Source organism: Gobio gobio, assembly GCF_949357685.1.
Source record: "Gobio gobio genome assembly, chromosome: 11".
In the NCBI taxonomy this organism is placed as follows: domain Eukaryota; kingdom Metazoa; phylum Chordata; class Actinopteri; order Cypriniformes; family Gobionidae; genus Gobio; species Gobio gobio.
This window is the reverse complement of record NC_137104.1, coordinates 55,502,120-55,522,644: the sequence shown is the minus strand read 5'-3', so window position 1 is coordinate 55,522,644 and position 20,525 is coordinate 55,502,120. Positions and strand designations below refer to the sequence as shown.

Here is a 20,525-nt window from a genome sequence, read left to right as displayed (position 1 = left end):
ATAAGTTAACGGTATAAACATTTTTCGGGGACATATTTGCGATGCTTCCAAATTTAAAATTTTCTCATAATTGACATTTAAACACATTGGATTTTGAAATGTTATATACAACGCACTTTCCAAATAATAAAGGTGTACGTGAGGAAAAACTGGACCAACGGCGGCGCGGGTGACGTCATATAAGCAGACATCAGTTCAGGAGGCATCCGCCAATCAGCGTGCGAGATGGCGGCCGCGGAGCATGGACTTACTTGATGGACACACCCAGGCGACCAATGAGCGGCCTGCTCACATCAGGCGGGGGCGGAACCTTGTGAAGACGGAGACGGGCAGGTGTTGAAGTGTATGAGGAGATGCCAGTGCAGCCCAGCGCGCGGTCTGATCCTCACCTGCTGAAGTCTCTCGCTCAGCTCACCTGTTGAATAGCGGCAGTGATGACGATCCTGGAGGTGAGCAGTCAGCTGATCGAGAAGACCGTGGAGAAGATGAGTCTGACGTCACTGCTCCTGGCCGCATCTGTGCTCACGCTCACTCTGGCGTACCTGAGTAAAGTCTTCAGACAGAAGCGCGCGGGAGATGAGGTGAGTGCGCATTATAACGCGTTATAACCTGCAGTCAGGTCTGCACAGATGCTATCTATCTATCTATCTATCTATCTATCTATCTATCTATCTATCTATCTATCTATCTATCTATCTATCTATCTATCTATCTATCTATCTATCTATCTATCTGTCTGTCTGTCTGTCTGTCTGTCTGTCTGTCTGTCTGTCTGTCTGTCTGTCTGTCTGTCTGTCTATCTATCGTTCTATCTATCGTTCTATCTATCTATCTATCTATCTATCTATCTATCTATCTATCTATCTATCTATCTATCTATCTATCTATCTATCTATCGTTCTATCTATCTATCTATCTATCTATCTATCTATCTATCTATCTATCTATCTATCTATCTATCTATCGATCTATCGTTCTATCTATCTATCTATCTATCTATCTATCTATCTATCTATCTATCTATCTATCTATCTATCTATCTATCTATCTATCGTTCTATCTATCGTATCGTTCTATCTATCTATCTATCTATCTATCTATCTATCTATCTATCTATCGTTCTATCGTTCTATCGTTCTATCTATCTATCTATCTATCTATCGTTCTATCGTTCTATCGTTCTATCGTTCTATCTATCGTATCGTTCTATCGTTCTATCGTTCTATCGTTCTATCTATCTATCTATCTATCTATCTATCTATCTATCTATCTATCTATCTATCTATCTATCCTTCTATCTATCCTTCTATCTATCCTTCTATCTATCCTTCTATCTATCTATCGTTCTATCTATCCATCTATCTATCTATCTATCTATCTATCTATCTATCTATCTATCTATCTATCGTTCTATCTATCTATCTATCTATCTATCTATCTATCTATCTATCTATCTATCTATCTATCTATCTATCTATCTATCTATCTATCTATCTATCTATCTATCTATCTATCTATCCTTCTATCTATCCTTCTATCTATCGTTCTATCTATCTATCCTTCTATCTATCGTTCTATCTATCTATCGTTCTATCTATCTATCTATCGTTCTATCTATCGTTCTATCTATCCTTCTATCTATCTATCGTTCTATCTATCTATCTATCTATCTATCTATCTATCTATCTATCGTTCTATCGTTCTGTCCATCTATCGTTCTGTCCATCTATCGTTCTGTCCATCTATCTATCTATCTATCTGTCTGTCTGTCTGTCTATCTATCTATCCCTTCATCATTCTATCAATCTATCTCTCCATTATTCTATCTATCTATCCTTTCATTGTTCTATCCATCTATCCCTTCATCATTCTATTAATCAACCTATCTCTCCATTATTCTATCTATCTATCCTTCCATTGTTCTATCCATCTATCCCTTCATCATTCTATTAATCAACCTATCTCTCCATTATTCTATCTATCTATCCTTCCATTGTTCTATCCATCTATCCCTTCATCAGTCTATCTATCAATCAATCAATCAATCTATCTCTCCATTATTCTATCTATTTATCCTTCCCTTGTTCTATCCATTTATCCTTTCATCATTCAATCAATCAATCTATCTATCTCTCCATTATTCTATCTATCTATCCTTCCATCGTTCTATCCATCTATCCCTTCATCATTCTATCAATCAATCTATCTCTCCATTATTCTATCTATCTATGCTTGCATCAATCTATCTATCCCTCCATCCTTCTGTCCATCTATCCCTTCATCTATCTATCCTTCCGTCTCTCTCCATCGTTCTATCCGTCCGTGTGTCAGATCTACACTCACCTAAAGGATTATTAGGAACACCTGTTCAATTTCTCATTAATGTAATTATCTAATCAACCAATCACATGGCAGTGTCTTCAATGCATTTAGGGGTGTGGTCCTGGTCAAGACAATCTCCTGAACTCCACACTGAATGTCGGAATGGGAAAGAAAGGAGATTTAAGACATTTTGAGCGTGGCATGGTTGTTGGTGCCAGACGGGCCGGTCTGAGTATTTCACAATCTGCTCAGTTACTGGGATTTTCACGCACAACCATTTCTAGGGTTTACAAAGAATGGTGTGAAAAGGGAAAAGCATCCAGTCTGCGGCAGTCCTGTGGGAGAAAATGCCTTGTTGATGCTAGAGGTCAGAGGTCATGGGCCGACTGATTCAAGCTGATAGAAGAGACACTTTGACTGAAATAACCACTCGTTACAACCGAGGTCTGCAGCAAAGCATTTGTGAAGCCACAACACACACAACCTTGAGGCGGATGGGCTACAACAGCAGAAGACCCCACCGGGTACCACTCATCTCCACTACAAAGAGGAAAAAGAGGCGACAATTTGCACCAGCTCACCAAAATTGGACAGTTGAAAACTGGAAAAATGTTGCCTGGTCTGATGAGTCTGGATTTCTGTTGAGACATTCAGATGGTAGAGTCAGAATTTGGCGTAAACAGAATGAGAACATGGATCCATCATGCCTTGTTCCCACTGTGCAGGCTGGTGGTGGTGGTGTAATGGTGTGGGGGATGTTTTCTTGGCACACTTTAGGCCCCTTAGTGCCAATTGGGCATGGTTTAAATGCCACGGCCTACCTGAGCATTGTTTCTGCCCATGTCCATCCCTTTATGAGCACCATGTCCCCATCCTCTGATGGCTACTTCCAGCAGGATAATGCACCGTCACAAAGCTCCAATCATTTCAAACTGGTTTCTTGAACATGACAATGAGTTCACTGGACTAAAATGGCCGCCACAGTCACCAGGGGCCTCATTTATAAACGTTGTGTACGCACAAAAGAAGGCGTACGCCGCTCTCTACGCAATAATTGGTATTTATAAAAAGCAAACTTGACGGGAAAATGTGCGGTCCTTCACGCAAGCTCTGACCCAGGCGGACGCACAAAAACGGATGAAATGAGAAATGGAGACCGTCGGCAGATGGAAGAAACACGTGAAAGTGTGTGAAACTGTAGACCGTTGTGTAAAAGAAATGGCAATACTGCCTCTCATAAATAACATGAAGACTTCACAAAACAAGTATTACAATTAACAGCCTACACGAACACCCGTTTGATCGATCTGCAGTGTAGAACAAACAAAATCAAACGAAAATTACAACAGAAATGCAAAAAAAAAAAAAAACTGAAATATGTTCTGCAACAATATTGGCATGTTATGCAATTCATCCTCATATATAGGCCTAATATGGTAAACAGAACGAAATAATGTACAAAACTGATATTCTCGTCAATGTGTCCGTCTGGCGGAGCAGATATAGATGCAATTAGATAGACAGAGAGATAGATAATCAGGGAGATATATAGATAAATAGATAGATAGATGTATTAATGGTCCACTGGGGAAAGTTGTTTTCATAGTAAAAGTTCCTTCATCAGCTACGGAATCATGGTATTCATGCAAATGCCTTTAGTTTGTTTTATTTTCGATAAAATAACTGACGTATGCCTCAACCATTCAGAAAGCTGCAAGAAATTACATTTGCACTGAACTATTTCCCATTTCCACGTAGATAATAGGGATAGGGATTAATAGGGATTCCCCAATAATTGCCGCCAGTCTCTCATCAAGAGGCTCAGCTCCGGTGTCCCGTCTCCTCCACCCGTGGCAGACACACTCTGATGGAGCGCTAGACGCTTTATTGCCTCGACTTTGATGTCCGACCATTTCTTTTTTTTTCGGCCACGGTCCGAGGTTGTGAGGCTACAGCATTTACGGCGTCTGCAAAGTGCCTTTTTGGCATTAGTAATGCCCACACTGTGCCCTCCAAAAAATATTTTTCTCCTCTTTTCCACCTCGCCAACGATAATTTCTACCTCACATTGAGTGAAATTACGTTTTTTTGATTTCCTCTCTGTGTTTTCCATGATTTCGCAATCGATGAATATTAACTTGTGGGCGTTTCACGGACTATTTATGGGCAACTATGGGCGTGACATGAAGCCGCAAAAGCTGCGCTACATTTAGAATTGATTGTGATTTATTAAGGGAAAACTGCGTAGGATGTGCGTGCGCACGGTTTTATAAATCCGAATATTTCTGTGCGTACGCACGTCCTATGTTTCATCCGTACGCCACTTCTGACGCAAATCCTACGCAAAGTTTTATAAATGAGGCCCCAGATCTCAACCCAATAGAGCATCTTTGGGATGTGGTGGAACGGGAGCTTCGTGCCCTGGATGTGCATCCCACAAATCTCCATCAACTGCAGATGCTCTCCTATCAATATGGGCCAACATTTCTAAAGAATGCTTTCAGCTCCTTGTTGAGTCAATGCCACGTAGAATTAAGGCAGTTCTGAAGGCGAAAGGGGGTCAAACACAGTATTAGTGTGTGTTCCTAATAACCCTTTAGGTGAGTGTGTGTGTGTAACTATGTACAGGTGTGTGTATGAGTGTGATTAAGTGTTTCTCTGTGTTCCTCAGAAACTCCCGCCTCATATCCCGTCCAGTATTCCGTTCCTGGGTCACGCTGTGGCGTTCGGGAAGAGTCCCATAGAGTTCCTGGAGCAGGCGTATGAGAAGGTGAGGTCGGGTCAGGTTTGGGGTTTGGGGTTTGGGTCCGGCTCTCTGACCTCATGTGTGTGTGTGTGTGTGTGTGTGTGTGTGTGTGTGTGTGGTGTTCCCAGTATGGGCCAGTGGTCAGCTTCACCATGGTGGGGAAGACCTTCACGTATCTGCTGGGCAGCGACGCGGCCGCGCTCATGTTCAACAGCAGGAACGAAGATCTGAACGCAGAGGACGTGTACGCGCGCCTCACCACACCTGTGTTCGGCAAGGGCGTCGCATACGACATTCCCAATCCGGTAAGACGTCTGTCTGTTCTGTCTGTCTGTCTGTCTGTTTGTCTGTTCTGTCTGTCTGTCTGTCTGTTCTGTCTGTCTGTCTGTCTGTTCTGTCTGTCTGTCTGTCTGTTCTGTCTGTCTGTCTGTCTGTCTGTTCTATCTGTCATTCCCAATCCGGTAAGACGTCTGTCTGTCTGTCTGTCTGTCTGTCTGTTCTGTCTGTCTGTTCTGTCTGTCTGTCTGTCTGTTCTGTCTGTCTGTTCTGTCTGTCTGTCTGTCTGTTCTGTCTGTTCTGTCTGGTCTGTCTGGTCTGTCTGTCTGTCTGTCTGTTCTGTCTGTCTGTCTGTCTGTCTGTTCTGTCTGTCTGTCTGTTCTGTCTGTCTGTCTGTTCTATCTGTCATTCCCAATCCGGTAAGACGTCTGTCTGTCTGTCTGTCTGTCTGTCTGTCTGTCTGTCTGTTCTGTCTGTCTGTTCTGTCTGTCTGTCTGTCTGTCTGTCTGTCTGTCTGTCTGTTCTGTCTGTTCTGTCTGTCTGTCTGTCTGTTCTATCTGTCATTCCCAATCCGGTAAGACGTCTGTCTGTCTGTTCTGTCTGTCTATCTATCTATCTATCTGTCTGTCTGTCTGTCTGTCTGTCTGTCTGTCTGTTCTGTCTGTCTGTCTGTTCTGTCTGTCTGTCTGTCTGTTCTATCTGTCATTCCCAATCCGGTAAGACGTCTGTCTGTCTGTTCTGTCTGTCTGTCTGTCTGTCTGTTCTGTCTGTCTGTCTGTCTGTCTGTCTGTTCTGTCTGTCTGTCTGTCTGTCTGTTCTATCTGTCATTCCCAATCCGGTAAGACGTCTGTCTGTTCTGTCTGTCTGTCTGTTCTGTCTGTCTGTCTGTCTGTCTGTTCTGTCTGTCTGTCTGTCTGTCTGTCTGTTCTGTCTGTCTGTCTGTCTGTCTGTTCTATCTGTCATTCCCAATCCGGTAAGACATCTGTCTGTTCTGTCTGTCTGTCTGTCTGTCTGTCTGTCTGTCTGTCTGTTCTGTCTGTCTGTCTGTCTGTTCTGTCTGTCTGTCTGTCTGTCTGTTCTATCTGTCATTCCCAATCCGGTAAGACATCTGTCTGTTCTGTCTGTCTGTCTGTCTGTCTGTCTGTCTGTCTGTCTGTCTGTCTGTTCTGTCTGTCTGTTCTATCTGTCATTCCCAATCCCGTAAGATGTATTTCTGTCTGTCTATCTATCTGTCTGTCTGTCTATCTATCTGTCTGTCCGTCCGTCTATCTGTCTGTCTGTCTGTCTGTCTGTCTATCTATCTGTTCTATCTATCTGTCTGTCTGTCCGTCTATCTGTCTGTCTATCTATCTATCTATCTATCTATCTATCTATCTATCTATCTATCTATCTATCTATCTATCTATCTATCTATCTATCTATCTATCTATCTATCTATCTATCTATCTATCTATCTATCATCTGTCTGTCCGTCCGTCCGGTCTATCTGTATATCTGTTCTATCTATCTATCTATCTATCTATCTATCTATCTATCTATCTATCTATCTATCTATCTATCTATCTATCTATCTATCTATCTATCTATCTATCTATCTATCTATCTATCTATCATCTGTCTGTCTATCTGTCTGTTTTATATATCTGTCTATCTATCTGTTCTATATATCTGTCTATCTATCATCTGTCTGTCTGTCTGTCCGTCCGTCCGTCCGTCCGTCCTGTCTATCTGTATGTCTGTTCTATATATCTGTCTTATCTATCATCTGTCTGTCTATCTATCTGTTCTATATATCTGTCTATCTATCATCTATCTGTCTATCTATCTATCCATCATCTGTCTATCTATCATCTGTCTGTCTGTCTATCTGTCTGTTCTATATATCTGTCTATCTGTTCTATATATCTGTCTATCTATCATCTGTCTGTCTGTCTATCTGTCTGTCTGTTCTATATCTATCTATCTATCTATCTATCTATCTATCTATCTATCTATCTATCTATCTATCTATCTATCTATCTATCTATCTATCTATCTATCTATCTATCTATCTATCTATCTATCTATCTATCTATCATCTGTCCATCTATCTGTCTGTCCGTTTGCCTGTCTATCTGTCCGTCGGTCTGCCTGTCTGTCTATCTGTCCGCCTATCTGTCTGTCTGTTTGTTATTTCTAATCTGGTAAGATCCTGGAAAAAATCTATAGTCAATATCAATAGATATATTTAGTTCATCAGCTAGAAATTGCTCTCTGTGTGTACAATCGCATATAATATCTATCTGTCTGTCTGTCTGTTCTATACAGTGAGGAAAATAAGTATTTGAACACCTGCTATTTTGCAAGTTCTCCCACTTGGAAATCATGGAGGGGTCTGAAATTTACATCGTAGGTGGATGTCCACTGTGAGAGACATAATCTAAAAAATAATAATAATAAAATAATCCAGAAATCACATTATATGATTTAACTATTTATTTGTATGATACAGCTGCAAATAAGTATTTGAACAGCTGTCTATCAGCTAGAATTCTGAGCCTCAAAGACCTGTTAGTCTGCCTTCAAAATGTCCACCTCCACTCCATTTATTATCCTAAATTAGATGCCCCTGTTTGAGGTCGTTAGCTGCATAAAGACACCTGTCCACCCCATACAATCAGTAAGAGTCCAACTACTAACATGGCCAAGACCAAAGAGCTGTCCAAAGACACTAGAGACAAAATTGTCCACCTCCACAAGGCTGTAAAGGGCTACGGGGAAATGGCCAAGCAGCTTGGTGAAAAAAGGTCCACTGTTGGAGCAATCATTAGAAAATGGAAGAAGCTAAACATGACTGTCAATCTCCCTCGGACTGGGGCTCCATGCAAGATCTCACCTCGTGGGGTCTCAATGATCCTAACAAAGGGGAGAAATCAGCCCAGAACTACACGGAGGAGCTGCTCAATGACCTGAAAAGAGCTGGGACCACCGTTTCCAAGGTTACTCTTGGTAATACACTAAGACATGGTCATGGTTTGAAATCATGCATGGCACGGAAGGTTCCCCTGCTTAAACCAGCACATGTCCAGGCCCATCTTCAGTTTGCCAATGACCATTTGGATGATCCAGAGGAGTCATGGGAGAAAGTCATGTGGTCAGATGAGACCAAAATAGAACTTTCTGGTCATAATTCCACTAAACGTGTTTGGAGGAAGAAGAATGATGAGAACCATCCCAAGAACACCATCCCTACTGTGAAGCATGGGGGTGGCAGCATCATGCTGTGGGGGTGTTTTTCTGCCCATGGGACAGGGCGACTGCACTGTATTAAGGAGAGGATGACCAGGGCCATGTATTGCGAGATTTTGGGGAACAACCTCCTTCCCTCAGTTAGAGCATTGAGGATGGGTCGAGGCTGGGTCAATGACCCGAAGCACACAGCCAGGAGAACCAAGGAGTGGCTCTGTCAGAAGCAGATCAAGGTTCTGGCATGGCCTAGCCAGTCTCCAGACCTAAACCCAATAGAGAATCTGTGGAGGAGCTCAAACTCCGGCCAGAAACCTGATCTAGAGAAGATCTGTGTGGAGGAGTGGGCCAAAATCCCTGAAGTCTTTAGGGATTGCACACTAAGTCTTAGTGTGCAAACCTGCTGAAAAACTACAGGAAACGTTTGACCTCTGGAATGGCAAACAAAGGCTACTGTACCAAATATTAACATTGATTTTCTCAGGTGTTCAAATACTTATTTGCAGCTGTATCATACAAATAAATAGTTAAAAAATCATACATCATTGTGATTTCTGGATTTTTTTTTTTAGATTATGTCTCTCACAGTGGACATGACCCTACGATGACAATGTCTTTGTGTGTACAATCGCATATAATATTATTATGCCGTTCTCGTTCTCTAGCATCTCTCACTCATGACGTGTGTGTGTTTGTTCATCTCTCACTCATGACGTGTGTGTGTTTGTTCATCTCTCACTCATGACGTGTGTGTGTTTGTTCATCTCTCACTCATGACGTGTGTGTGTTTCTTCAGTTATTCCTGGAGCAGAAGAAAATGCTGAAGACCGGACTGAACATCGCACAATTCAAACAACACATCGAAATCATCGAAGAAGAAACCAAGGATTACTTCGAGCGCTGGGGAGCCAGTGGAGAGAGAAGTGAGCAGAGGGAGGCTGGGGAGTGCAGGAGCAGCGCAGGGGAATAAAGCTTGTGCTCTGTCCTCAGATCTGTTCGAGGCGCTGTCGGAGCTCATCATCCTGACGGCCAGCCGCTGCCTCCACGGCGCAGAGATCCGGGCCCTGCTGGACGAGAGGGTGGCTCAGCTCTACGCAGATCTGGACGGAGGCTTCACACACGAGGCCTGGCTGCTGCCCGGGTGGCTGCCCCTGCCCAGCTTCAGGTGCTCACACACACACTCACTCACTCACTCACACACACACACACACACACACACACACACACACACTCACTCACTCACTCACACACACACACACACACACACACACACACACACACACACACACACACACACACACACACACACACGAGGCCTGGCTGCTGCCCGGGTGGCTGCCCCTGCCCAGCTTCAGGTGCTCACACACACACTCACTCACTCACACACACACACACACACACACACACACACACACACACACACACACACACACACACACACACACACACACACACGAGGCCTGGCTGCTGCCCGGGTGGCTGCCCCTGCCCAGCTTCAGGTGCTCACACACTCACACACACACACACACACTCACACACACACACACACACACACACACTCTCACACACACACACACACACAGAAGAGCTTCGGGTCGCAGCGCTGAGTCTCTGCTCTGGGTTTCAGGCGGAGGGATCGGGCTCACCTGGAGATCAAGAAAATCTTCTACAACGTCATCAGGAAGAGGAGAGAAGCCAAAGAGAGAAACAACGACATCCTGCAGACACTCATGGACGCCACGTACAAGTATGTCACACACACACACACACACTGAGAGATCACTGACTGAGTGTGTGTGTGTGTGTGTGTGTGTGTGTGCACAAAACTGGATCATTTAAACCTGTCTGTCTGTCTGTCTGTCTATCTATCTGTCTGTCTGTCTATCTGTCTATCTGTCTGTCTGTCTGTCTGTCTGTCTGTCTAGTCTGTCTATCTGTCTGTCTAGTCTGTCTATCTGTCTGTCTGTCTGTCTATCTAGTCTGTCTATCTGTCTGTCTGTCTGTCTGTCTATCTGTTCTATCTATCTGTCTGTCTGTCTATCTGTTCTATCTGTCTGTCTGTCTGTCTGTCTGTCTGTCTGTCTAGTCTGTCTGTCTGTCTGTCTGTCTAGTCTGTCTATCTGTCTGTCTGTCTGTCTGTCTGTCTGTCTGTCTGTCTGTCTGTCTGTCTAGTCTGTCTATCTGTCTGTCTGTCTGTCTGTCTGTCTGTCTGTCTGTCTAGTCTGTCTGTCTGTCTGTCTGTCTGTCTGTCTGTCTAGTCTGTCTATCTGTCTGTCTAGTCTGTCTATCTATCTGTCTGTCTGTCTGTCTGTCTGTCTGTCTGTCTGTCTAGTCTGTCTGTCTGTCTGTCTGTCTGTCTGTCTAGTCTGTCTATCTATCTATCTATCTGTCTGTCTGTCTGTCTGTCTGTCTGTCTAGTCTGTCTATCTGTCTGTCTGTCTGTCTGTCTAGTCTGTCTATCTATCTATCTATCTATCTGTCTGTCTGTCTGTCTGTCTGTCTGTCTGTCTAGTCTGTCTATCTATCTATCTATCTATCTGTCTGTCTGTCTGTCTGTCTAGTCTGTCTATCTGTCTGTCTAGTCTGTCTATCTGTCTGTCTGTCTGTCTATCTAGTCTGTCTATCTGTCTGTCTGTCTATCTGTTCTATCTATCTGTCTGTCTGTCTGTCTATCTAGTCTGTCTATCTAGTCTGTCTATCTGTCTGTCTGTCTGTCTGTCTAGTCTGTCTGTCTGTCTGTCTGTCTATCTGTCTGTCTATCTGTCTTTATATTATATACAAATAATGTACTGCAATATACAAATGTATAATTAAATGTTAAAAAATAATAATTGTACAAATTATTAAATTATAAATGTATATAATACTACAATAATTTTAAATATATAATAAGAAAGATTAATATAATCAGTTTTTTATAAAGTTATCAGTTTATCAGTTTATGACACACTGCCATCCTGTGGTGGATCTGAGAACACAAGCAAATGATCACAACCGGGGCTTAAAAACGGAAAAAAATATCAATGGGTTCACTCCGAGCAGAATCGATATTTTAACGTTTCCATTTTTGCGTTCCTCAATAAACATTACTGTTCCAAAAATGGTGTGATTTGAAAAAATACCGGTTAATAACGTTATTTTAATTTAGCCTATACTTTAAACAAATATGTATAAATAAAGACTTATTTTCACTCAATAATAATATAACGCATGATAATTAAACTTGAATATTTATTTCATAACATTTTTAAAACCACAACAGAAATACATGCATTAATTACAAAGCATAAACAGCGGGACAAATATTGAGCTGTTTTAATGGAGCGTAAAGTGGCTCTATATGCCTATTCTTTTCAGAAGAGTGAGAACATTCTTTGTACATAACTTTATTTTCTACACGACTTGTTTTAAAAATTGCATGAATAAAGAATAAATAAACTGGATAACCATTGCTCTTTTAATGTTGGTAATTTCAAAGTAAACACTGCGCAACACTGCATCCCATAATCAAACTCAGTCAGCTAATAAAGCTTGATCATTTAATGCAATATAACACCATTTAATACGAAGCATCAGCCGTCTATATAGAAAACATTGAGCTGTATTGGCGATCTGAAAGACTATAGGACAAATGTTTGATAGATGCTATAGCCTAACGTTACTTGGACAGGCTTAAACGAAATCCACAAACTAGCCTAAATCAGACTATTAGAGCTTAAAGTCTGCACTGCTTATTTAAACATATGAAAAGAATGTCCTCCAATACCTGCGCTTTCATTGATGAGCTCAGCGGGGAGAGAAATGTGCTTGAGGCGTGAAAATGCGCTCATACTGACGGTAGATTCACAGATGACATTTCACTCATGCTTGATCCGTCACATCACATGCTGAACTACTCTATTCATGATTGGCCACTGCCAGATTACAATATTAAAGAGAACGATAAAATAACGTTATTAACCGGTTAATGCTCATTTCAAATTAACGTTTCTGTTCAGAACGATTCAAATTGATTTTGATTTAGTTTTTGTTCTTCTTAAATTTTCGCTCGTTTCCGGTTTTCGTTTTCGTTCCTTGAACCGGTTCAGAGCCCTGATTACAAGGTTAGAAGTGTGGAGAAGGAAGTGACTGTTTGACCTCTGCCCTGTAGAGACGGCCGTCCTCTGAGTGACGATGAGATCGCGGGGATGCTGATTGGCCTGTTGTTGGCGGGTCAGCACACGTCCTCCACCACCAGCGCGTGGATGGGCTTCTTCCTGGCGCGCGACCGATCTCTGCAGGAGCGCTGCTACAGCGAGCAGAGGACCGTCTGCGGAGAAGAGCTTCCTCCGCTCCACTACGACCAGGTGATCCGCGCTCAGTCATGTGATCAGACCAGCAGGCCGTTCTCTGCAACAGTCATCGAGAAAAAGACACACCAACATTATGCAAACAGACACTAATCGTGTCAAAATCTAGTACAGTACATCAATCAGGCATAACATTATGACCCCAGTCGAGGCATGGACTCCACTAGACCCCTGAAGGTGTGCTGTGGTATCTGGCACCAAGATGTTAGCAGCAGATCCTTTAATTCCTGTAAGTTGTGAGGCGGGGCCTCCATGGATGTGACTTGTGTGTTCAGCTCATCCCACAGATGCTCGACTGGATTGAGATCTGGGGAATTTGGAGGTCGAGTCAACACCTCAACCCATTCCTGAAGCGTTTGTGCTTTGTGGCGGCGCATTATCTGCTGAAAGAGCCACACACACACACACACACACACACAGGGAATACCGTCTCCATGAGAGGCTGGACATGGGCTCAACAATGCTGAGGTAGGTGGGACGTGTCAAAGTCACATCCACATGATGGAGGACCTAAGGTTTCCCAGCAGAACATTGCCCAAAGCATCACTGCCTCCGCCGCCACGCCTTCTTCCCATAATGCACCTGGTGCCATGAGTTCCCCAGGTAAGAGACACACACACACCCGGCCATCCACTGATGTAGAAGAACATGTGATCATCAGACCAGACCTTCTTCCATTGCTCTGAGGTCCAGTTCTGATGCTCACGGGCCACTGTTGGTGCTTTGGGCGGGGTCAGGGGTCAGCATGGGCACTGGTCAGCGGCTGAGCCGCCCCATACACAACAAACTGAGATGCTCTGTGTATTCTGAGCCCTTTCAATCAGAACCAGCATTAACTTCTGCAGCAGTTTGAGCTCCAGTAGCTCGTCTGTTTGATCGCACGGGCATCAATGAGCCTCGGCCGCCCATGACCCTGAGTGGTCATAATGTTATGCCTGATAGGTGTATTTACTCCGTTTAGTTAAGTTAGAGACTCGCTTATAGTAAAGACAAATTTGCGTAATGAAAATGTGCACTTTGACTCCCTCATAAAGACTTCAATTGTTTCACTACCAGCCGATGGTGAACTCCGGAAAACTATTTGTCTTTTTAATTGAGAATTTAAAAACAGGCTCATATTATTGGTGTATTACAGTAGCAGTGCAGTGTGCATGCATTTCCTTATTACGGTATTTTTGAATGAACTGAGTCCGATGCTAAAGAGCTGTTTTGGTCTGTGGCGCAGCTGAAAGACTTGAGTTTGCTGGACCGCTGTCTGAAGGAGACGCTGAGGCTGCGGCCGCCGATAATGACCATGATGAGGATGGCCAAGACGCCTCAGGTACGAGCCCGGACCCAAACCGGCTGCGGCACTGGTGCTGAAGCCATGAAGAGCTTCAGCCTGACCCGCCTCTCTCTGCTTCCTCTACAGAAAGTGGGTGAATTCATCATCCCGCCGGGACACCAGGTGTGTGTGTCTCCCACAGTCAACCACCGTCTCCTGGACACCTGGGACGAGCGTCTGGAGTTTAACCCCGACCGCTACCTCCACGACAACCCAGCGGCCGGAGAGAAGTTCGCTTACATCCCATTCGGAGCAGGTGAGTTTGCGTCAATGCGACGTTCAGACCTCGAGAAATCAAAACAGGAGTGTTGAGGTTTGATAAAAAGGAAATTTCAATGGTGCTCTAAAACCGTGGTGTCTACACAACCTAAACCAGCGCTTGACGTTAACCCTCGTGCACCGTCTTCTTCCATTTTGCAATAAACTGATCAGTGTTCAAAAAATGTTGGTAAACTTCATATGACCCTACAAAAGTGATTACATATATAGGCTGTCTGCAAAAAAACAAGTTGCTACAGAAACGTCTTTTGACTTCAAGGACCTTGATAGAAATGTAGTGGAGTTAAAAGTACGATATTTGTCTTTCAAATGTAGTGACGTTAAAGTAAAAGACTGACCTTACCCGAGCCTGGCCCGATACATTAACTGTAATTATGAGCCCGAGCCCGATTTAAACCCGGCCATTTTTTAATAAATGCCAGTGTTGCCAAGTCTGCGGTTTTCCCATAGAATTGGGCTACTGCAACACGTTGAAGCGACCCCAATGATGTGATATTTAGCCTCGGGAATGCGAATTTTAGCGGGCAACCCTGACAAAAAGACATATTTTACCCCCCCAATCGCGATTTTACTGGAGAACCTCCCCAGAAACGCGATTGGGCTAGTTTTGAGTAGCAATTGGGCTGGGTTTGTTGTGAAAACCTGGCAACCCTGATGCCAGCGCTCCACTCATGAACCCTCACCAGTAAAACATGACATCTATCTGTGCTATAGCCTACTGGACTTGTTGTAGCCATTAAACAATATATTGTGTTTCATATTTATGTTTAAATAATATAATGTTATTTTTACATTTCATCTGATTATAAAAAGTGCAAAGATGCGAGTGGGTCAGAAATGATTTTGACCACTTCATTAAGTTTTATTATGTAGAAAGCCTTTCTTTAACCCGCGTGCTCTGCTGGATTTCTGCTCACACTCCTTATGGTCCGGCTCAAATTGACCATAATTGGATTCAATACAATTCCCCAAAAATCACACTATGAAAAAACACATACAATCAGGTACAAACAATTCACTTTTAATATCAATACTTTTCACACATTACAAAGAATAAATATCTGAATTTACGATTTATAAAAATGCTTTTAACCATTTTTATTTTTAAGATTGGCCCTTAGGACACTTGCCTTTATACATTTAGAACAAATATCTTAGTCTCCTAAAGTAACTATATAGCATTTTAAAGCTTTCAGACTCTAGTTTTCATATCTGGTGACTGATTTTCAAAAGAGATGACGGATAAATAGCGATAGATTCGTCATTTGTGATGCGGTGCCAAACTATAACGCACGTTTTGACTCTTTCCATATGTTTTTTTTAATATGCATTTTAGAGATTGAATTCAAATCAAATATTAACATTACTGCCCAAACTACTTCTCAATAGGATGTCTAATTCATAGATATTTTGAAAAGTATGAAAATATAACGTTCAGATCACTCAAACCATATATGGAAATCAGAAAGTCTACATGTCATCTAGTGGAAAACGTTGGTACTGCACACAAAGTTTTTTTTTGTTTTTTTTGGAGATATCAACCTAAAATTTGATACAGAATTTGTTCAGATATTTAGCTTTGATTTTCTTGAGGTTTTAGAATTGAACATGTTTTGTAAAATGTATATTTTATATAAAATATAAAAATATATATGTTATATATTTTCATGTTCATAAACTTCTATAACTTGTTTTAAACTTTACTTTTACATCTTATACAGTGATGGCCGATGTCAAAACACTGCTTCATGAAGTTGTTAATAGTTGAAGAGCTCTGACATAAAACAAAGTGTTTTGTATTTTGTGTCTGTACAGTTGCTTTTGAACAGCTGTCCTATATGGGGCAAATTGACCCACAAACAGCAAGAGTGTATAACATTTTGATAAGCACATTTCACAACGCATCAGCATGTTGAAACTTTGCAAGCATGTTAATGACCCTAAATGAGAAAAGGTCACACAATTTCAAGAAAAACAATGTAGGTTAGATAGTATTTCAGATAGATTGAAAAAATTAATTATAGCTCATTTTTACCATTTGTGGCATACAAACAAATATTTCTGTATTGAAAAAATGGGGAAAAGCTATTTTTTTAAAGCTTCATAGGTTAGTAAAAAACTAAAATAACAAAATATAACCAAGAAATGTTATTTTGCGTCTCTACAATTGCCTTACAACATTAAAATATGATACAAATTGACCCGTGAACATCACGAGTGTAACAGTAAATGTGTGTGTATATGTCAAAACACATCAGCGTGTTGAAACTTTGCATGCATGTTCATGACCCTAAATGAGAAAAAGTCGAAAAGAAATGAAGATTTTTGATGAAAAGATTTCAGGATATTCTCCATATAATGGAAGTCAATAGACCCCAAACGGTTCAAGGTCCAAATGAGAAGTTCAGTACAGCTTCAAAAGGACTTTAAACCACATCAAACGGTTCCAGACCATCAATAAGGGTCTTATCTAGCCAAACGATGACATGACGTCACGAGCGCGCATCACTGAACAGAGCAAGGCGAGCATTTGTGCTTATTAAACTTAAACTTTATGTATTTAAAAAAAAAGACCGATGGTTTGGCTAGATAAGACCCTTATTGATGGTCTGGTAGCGTTTGATGTGGTTTAAAGCCCTTCTGAAGCTGTACTGAACCTCTCATTTGGACCTTGAACCGTTTGGAGTCTATTGACTTCCATTTTATGGAGAATATCCTGAAATCTTTTCATCAAAAATCTTCATTCTTTTCGACTGAAGACAGAAAGACATGGATATCTTGGATGACAAGGGGGTGAGTAACTTAAAAGCAAAAGTTTATTTGAAAGTGAACTAATCCTTTAACGCTTGTCTGGGACAAGTGGATCTTTTGAAGGGGTAAGTGAAAGAGACTTTTAATTAAAACATCAATAACTCGTTACATTTTAGATGCAATATTGACTGTTTTTGTTCTGTTTCAGCAGCGAAAATAGTTCCAAACAAAGATCTTATCGGAATCACAGCGAGTCTCACAGAACGCGTTTCATTACTGAATGATTCAGTGTTTCGAACGAATCAGTTGAGTCAAAGATTCAATGACTCGTTCATAAACAACTGCCTCATTCCTGAACGAATCAGTCATTTGAACGAATCTTTTGAACGAATGACTCACTCATCATTTGGCTGGCGTTTAGTTACATGTTTAAAAGTCAAATACTGAAAAAAATTGACCCTTATGACTGGTTTTGCGGTTCAGGGTCACATTTGTATATTCAAAAAAAATATTTAAAACAATCTCATAACATTAATTTTTCAGTGTACATTTTTTTATTTGATTGTCAACACCCCTATAGTGTCTTCTTATTCTAATTGAACTTATTGATCAATTATATTTACACCACAAAAAATCCTATTTGTTCCGGGACAAGCTACTTTTTTACTCGGACTGACCGATTTACTTCACATGACAAAGCTTAATATTAAATAAAATAACTTGTATCATTCTATAAACCCTAGTTAAGGCATCCAGTCACAGCTCTGATAACTGGTGAGGATTGATGTGAATGGGTCTTTGTCATTATTTAAAGGTGCAGTGTGTAAGTTTAGCGACATCTAGTGGTGAGGTTGTGAATTGCATCCGCTCACCCTCCCTTTCAAAGCACATAGAGAAGCTACGGTGGCCCACACAGGACAAAGATGTTGTCTGAGAGAGGAGAGAGTAGCTAGCGCTCTGAAGTGAAGTTTGTCCCTTTAGGGCTACCGTAGAAACATGCCAGCACAAAATGGCAGCTTCACTGTAAGGAACCCGCGGTGTGTGTGGATAGAAACGCCTCATTCTGAGGTAATAAACACATAACAGCTCATTATGTAAGGACGGAAAACATAGTTATGTATATTATATTGCATTTCTGTCAATAGACCCTCATAAATATTACACACTGCACCTTTAAAGAAACTGTGTATCAGAACGATGGTTGAATAGTTGACATAATGCTTGATCTCTCACAGGTCGCCACCGTTGTATTGGAGAAAATTTCGCCTACGTGCAGATTAAAACAATCTGGTCGACGATGCTGAGACTGTACGACTTTGAGCTGGTGGACGGACACTTTCCTGCTGTGAACTACACAACCATGATCCACACGCCGCACAACCCCATCATCAGATACACACGGAGGAACACACACACAGCGCAGTGAGGGCGGGACTGCGACCTCAGCAGCCAATCCGGGGGGAGTGGCCTCTACAAAACACCATTTTACAACATTGTGTGTGTGTTATTTAACTCTTAAATGCATACCTCGAGTCTTTAGTGCCCCGGGACGTCATTCACTACAGACATCAACCTTCTTAGTGTTCCTCAATCAATTCATTATAAACAACATAACAAGAAAATAATAATACAACTATAAAAGAAGGCCTGTTTTTCTGTACATTTTTTGTAAAAATTGTAACGACCCGAGGTGTGTAAGAGTGTATGTATATTTTTTTCTGCACAACAATAATTGAATCTTTAATGACTGAATAAGTGCAATTGACCTTTGTTCCACAAGGTGGCGATGTCTGATACACACTGAGGACGTGACGGTTCACTCATAGTCACCGCAGGCAGAAAACTATTTCAGATCAAATATTAGTGTCACTGATGGTGGATCTGATGAAGAAATATTGATTTTGAAGATGTTGAAAATGAGAATATGTCTGATAGATGCTGAATGTACTGGGAAATGAGTACTGATGATGGTGTAAAACATCTGCTCAAACTGAACCCTTCCAAACTACAGAAGTTAACAAAATATATTTTATTCTTCTGTAATTGTTACAGGTAGAGATCTGGGTCGCTAAAGAACCCAATACGTAAGAATGATTGGCGAAACACTCGTGCATTTAAGGGTTAAAAGGCAGTGTTTATTTTACCCAGAGTGCCCTGCAGTGCCTAGAATGACCTCTAGTCTTTTTATAATTCCGTTAATCTTCTGCTACCATCATCCTCCCAACAAAGCATGAACATATTTTTATACGATATAACATTTGTTTGTTTTTGCAGAAAACAAAAACCTGTGCTGTATGAAAAGCTTTTCACATTAAAATGATCAATTAAGAAGATGTTGTCCGGGTGTGTTCTTCATACGCTGCTTAACTCTTTTCTCGTCTCGTTGTGAAATGGCTGACATGATTGTTTTAAAATACGGCGAATAAGCTAAATTTGCCGGCTTTAGCTAGCTGTAGTCTCAATATGTAGAGCTCAAATTGAGTAAAGAGTGTTTTTTACTCCTCAGACTGTCCCACCTCCTGTTTCTATAAAGTATGAAGAGTTTTAAACTCAAACATTCGCGTGAATCGCGCCGCATATTCGTCTCTTTGCATTGACTTAACATGTAAATCACTCGCGTGAAACACTTAATTTGCGTCTGGTATGAACGCATCATAACTCCCATGATCCCGCGCTCAAACTCGCCGTCATCAAGCAACGCCTTTGTTTTGAGTGGGCGACCTCTTGTGGCGAAAAACTACATATTGTGCCTTTAACTGTCACCGTCGCTCGCTCTTTATATTTATCGCCTTTTTCATATCACATATTTTATTAATCATCATTAATTAGGTATCGTTCGAAAGCTTACGAACTCAAAATCCATCCTGTGATCACCGTTTTGAAATTGGACGTTGTGTAAGCATTAGGGATGGGTATCGAGATCCATTTAAGAACCGGTTCCAAATTTCCCAGAATTTCGGTGCATTTCGGTTCCTTTGTACTTTACTAAATATTTTTTATTTTATATAAAATATATATTTTACAAAAAAATGTTTACTCTAAAATTACTATAAAATCAAAGCCATATGTCTAACCAAGTTGTGTTCCAAATTTGAAGTTGATATCACAAAAATTAAAGTCCCCATGAGATGTTGTTTAGGGCGCTGTACCACAAACAGCCACCGGGTGTCATCCACTTTCCGTTGATTGTTTTTTTGATGCATTTTCCTGTAAATTTCTGTCCAAATGTCACTTCCATCACAAAACAGTCCCC

The 20,525-nt window shown here is 41.4% G+C and overlaps 1 protein-coding gene across 1 annotated transcript; it reads left to right on the top strand.

Annotated features, from left to right (window-relative positions):
- Positions 1-290: 290 nt before the first annotated feature.
- On the top strand, positions 291-19,598 carry cyp51 (cytochrome P450, family 51). Its single transcript, XM_079828315.1, has 10 exons — positions 291-581; positions 4,994-5,092; positions 5,197-5,373; positions 9,366-9,492; positions 9,560-9,734; positions 10,197-10,316; positions 12,720-12,915; positions 14,144-14,239; positions 14,330-14,498; positions 18,508-19,598. The coding sequence occupies exons 1-10, from the start codon at positions 435-437 to the stop codon at positions 18,696-18,698; spliced, it is 1,497 nt and encodes a 498-aa protein (XP_079684441.1). The 5' UTR covers positions 291-434; the 3' UTR covers positions 18,699-19,598.
- Positions 19,599-20,525: the final 927 nt, after the last annotated feature.

Excerpts from the sequence above, each read along its gene's own strand:
- cyp51 (XM_079828315.1), top strand. The coding sequence starts at position 435 with ATGACGATCCTGGAGGTGAGCAGTCAGCTGATCGAGAAGACCGTGGAG. Across the intron at positions 5,093-5,196 it reads TGGAGCAGGCGTATGAGAAG|TATGGGCCAGTGGTCAGCTT; the intron begins GTGAGGTCGGGT and ends TGGTGTTCCCAG. Across the intron at positions 9,735-10,196 it reads CTGCCCCTGCCCAGCTTCAG|GCGGAGGGATCGGGCTCACC; the intron begins GTGCTCACACAC and ends TCTGGGTTTCAG.